Genomic DNA, 3,488 nt, shown 5'->3' with positions numbered 1-3,488 from the left:
TTCTGACCTCCACAGGCACTGCATGACATGGGTACACTTACATACATGCGGGCAAAACACTCATACACATAAAATAAAAATAAATTTTAAAAATGGCTTAAAAAAAAAAAAGTCTCAAGAAAGACCGAAAAAAAAACAAAATCGTACCAATATAAGGGAAGCTTTTTCATGTTCCTTTATTAGAAAATTTTAATTTATAAATGATTATTTTTATTTTATGTGTATGAGTGTTTTGCCCGCATGTATGTAAGTGTATCCATGTCATGCAGTGCCTGTGGAGGTCAGAAGAGGGTGTCAGATCTTCTGGAACTGGAGTTAAGGGTGATTGTTAGCCACCGTGTGGGTGCTGGGAACCAGACCTAGGTCCTCTGAAAGAGTAGCCAGTGCTCTTAACTACTGACCCGTATCTCTAACCCTTTAAATTGTTTTTAATGTCAAAACGTCTCCTTTTCTTTTTTTTCCTTTTTGGTGTTTTTTGAGACGGGGTGTGTGTGTGTGTGTGTATGCAGTTGCCTCGAGGCCAGAAGAGGGTGTTGGATCCCATGGAGCTGGAGTTGCTGAACAATATCTCTAGCTCCTGATTTTTTTAAAGGGGGGAAAAATGTGACAGCTCAGTATGATTATGCTTGGTTTTATTTGGATATCTGCGAATGCATTAAAAAGTAAAAATTCAAAAAATATTCATGAAGTTATTTGTTCTAGGGAACAAAAATAAAGCAAAAATAAATTGTATGGCAGTAGATTTGTAATAGTATTAAAAATGGGGTTGTGGCTGTAGCTCATTTGGTAGTGTGCTTGCCTAGCATGCACGAAGCCGTGGGTTTGATTCCCAGCACCTCATAAAACCAAGCATGGCAGCACCCACCTGTAATCCTAGCACTGGGGAGGTGGAGGCAGGAGGATCAGAAATTCAGTTATCTTCAGCTACAGAGCAAATGGGAGACAAGCCTGGACTAGAAAAGACCCTGTCTCAAAAAAAAACAGCAAAAACAAACAGCGCCCCCACCCCCAAAACAGCCAATACAGGCTGTTAAGAGGAGCAGTGGGTCCCTTTCCCAACGGCAGTCCAAGGAAGCCCAAGGTTCCTAATAAGTCATGTGTGTAAAAGGTAACCATTTCACAATATTTCACAGGTTGAGTAAATAACTCTTTATCACACTGCCGGGAATTGCACCCTGTTGCAATACTGCATCAACATTATCACATTTTCCAAAATCTGTATAAAATATTATCTGGACCCGCAAAGGAAAATCACTTAATCTTTAAAAAGTTTCGTTACAAAGTTGACAGTATAAAATGCCAAAACATAATGCATATATACAAAATATTGTTGTTTAAGAAAATAATGAGACCCAGTTTTAGAATAAAATAATTTTATACAAAAAGAGGGTATTGCATTCAAATCAATATTTAAAAAAAAAAAAGTTTTAGAAAGAAAGAACATTGAAATGTGTCTGTTTAGAAGAACAGCTCCCGGCGTTCGTGCTTTCATAGGACCAATGGCTCTGTAGGCGGGACAGAGTCATCTGAGACAGAATGGCCTCAAAGCTCAAGAGTCACCGATGGGATGGGTACTTGGAGGCCCAGTCCGTCCTACCGTGCACGGGCTGGGCAGCTGGAGGCCGTGGAATCAGCCCAGGAGTGCTTCTAGGCTGGGTGTGGAGAAAAGGCCGCCCAGGATGAGGTCTCACAGCCTTCAGGGAAGAGTAACCTGCAATGGAAGAGAAACACTAAATGGACTGGCAGGAGACGCAAGCAAGCAAGGTGCAGTTGCATGCAGTGAGTGCAGTGACAAGAAAGTCTGAAAACACGACGCGGGCAAGAGGATCTGCAGCCCGTCTCTCCTTCCTCAGTTAAGGAGAAACCCCGCAACTAGACTCGTCTGACCAAAACTACTCGTGTTCTCCTTGACCTTCTTCTCTTACTGACAATCTGTCAGAATCCTGTTGGCTTTACATCGCATATACACTCACCATCTGGCGATGTTTTTACCAGCTGCTACATCCCTTGTCCAGGCCACAGGGTCTTGCATCTAATATTGTTCGCATTCTAATGAAAGCAAGCAGCTCCAGGGAGTCTACGGAAATGGCTTTCAGATCACTTTGCTCCACTGCACAAAACCCTTCAGTGGCTCCAAAGATGTTCAGCAACAACATGCTCCAGTGACCTGCTACAGGGACAACCCCACCCCCGTCCCCTGCAACCTCAGCCTGTCCTCATCCATGATCTCCTCAAGACTCTCCATGTATCTCTCTTGCCCTACCCACACAACATTCTCAACATTCTCACAAGTGGCTTCCTTACCACTTCCTGAATTTGTCAGGCCTGACCTGCCCCAAAGCCTGTGCACTCAGGAATCCTAGACACTCGCACTAGGTGCTTGCCCCTCAGCTCCTTCAGATCTTTAGTCATTGACTCCTTTGGGGTGAACCTTTTTGGGCTTCGATTCCCCAATCCCCAAGACGTCACTTCCTGCCTATTTATATTTTCCTTAGCATTTGTAAGCATCAGATTTAGTCTACATTTATACATATTCAACTCACTTTAGAAAACTTTTTAAAATTATTTTTATCTTATGTGTATGAGTGTTTTGCCTGCACGTATGTAAGTGTACCGCCTGAGCGCAATGACCCGCAGAGGCCAGAAGAGGTTGTCAGATCCCTCTGGAACTGGAGTTACAGATGGTTGTTAGCTGCCATGTGAGTGCTGGGAGTCAGATGCACAGCAAGTGTTCTTAAACACTGAGCTACCCTCCAGCCCTCAATTCACTTCCTGTCTACCGAGTGCAAGTTCACCGAGGCCAAGTTATGCCTATCTCACTCTGTCTACACCATTCCTGACACAAAGCAACTGTTCAGTGACTTTTGGATTAACTTATACTTTGAAGTAGGACTTACCAGGGGAAGGGTCTGGAATAGGTGCCAGGTGCACCCTCTGCATAACAGAACCAATTTCTTTTTTCAAAAAGGAAGGGATATAGCTTCCAGTCAGTCCGCTAGAACTCGCAGAGCCAGACCCAACTGATAGGCAAAAGCAAAAGCCTATTACTACAAAGATATATTCCACGACGTCAATACACAATAATAAGTTTCTACTTTTAGGAGGAAGATGAATCACAATGAGAACAGTGACTTCTGAGTAGAGCACTGCACATACCACTGCTAGAGGCAGGACGGGCAGAGAAAGCAGTTCCCACGCACAGCAGCTAAGCAGAGGGATGCCAAACCAGAGAAGGTGCACGGCTGTTCCCCTTACCTTTGCTATAAAGAGGGTTAGCCTGTTCTAAAACTTTTCCTACCCCAGGGTACAGAACAGCCTTTCACATCAAATTCTGAAGGATAACTGAACACGATTTACTTAACTGATTCTCTTAATGATTCATAACACATAGCTGTTAAAAATAGACACTAAAAAATATTCTTACTGATAATCAGAAAAACTAACCATTAATAAAAATGTCATTGAAATTTTGTACTTATTGTAGCCGA

General features: G+C 42.9%; 1 protein-coding gene across 4 annotated transcripts in view; it reads right to left on the bottom strand.

Moving 5' to 3' along the window:
• Positions 1 to 504: 504 nt before the first annotated feature.
• Positions 505 to 3,488, bottom strand: part of Ick (intestinal cell kinase) — a 67,511-nt gene continuing 64,527 nt past the window's right edge. For 3 of the 4 annotated variants that reach the window (XM_029565187.1, XM_008836628.3, XM_008836609.3), the window contains 2 exons: positions 2,898 to 3,020; positions 506 to 1,711 (listed from right to left, as the gene is read on the bottom strand). In XM_029565187.1, coding sequence (XP_029421047.1) covers positions 1,557 to 1,711; positions 2,898 to 3,020 — 278 coding nt within the window. In that variant the 3' untranslated portion in view covers positions 506 to 1,556. Of the gene's footprint in view, positions 1,712 to 2,897; positions 3,021 to 3,488 lie in introns of all 4 variants that reach the window. The other variant, XM_029565191.1, reaches the window with a different exon arrangement.

Source organism: Nannospalax galili, unplaced genomic scaffold (assembly GCF_000622305.1).
Source record: "Nannospalax galili isolate Female #2095 unplaced genomic scaffold, S.galili_v1.0 scaffold930, whole genome shotgun sequence".
Lineage (NCBI taxonomy): Eukaryota > Metazoa > Chordata > Mammalia > Rodentia > Spalacidae > Nannospalax > Nannospalax galili.
Note: the sequence above shows the minus strand (reverse complement) of the source record. Positions and strands in the feature narration are given on the sequence as shown.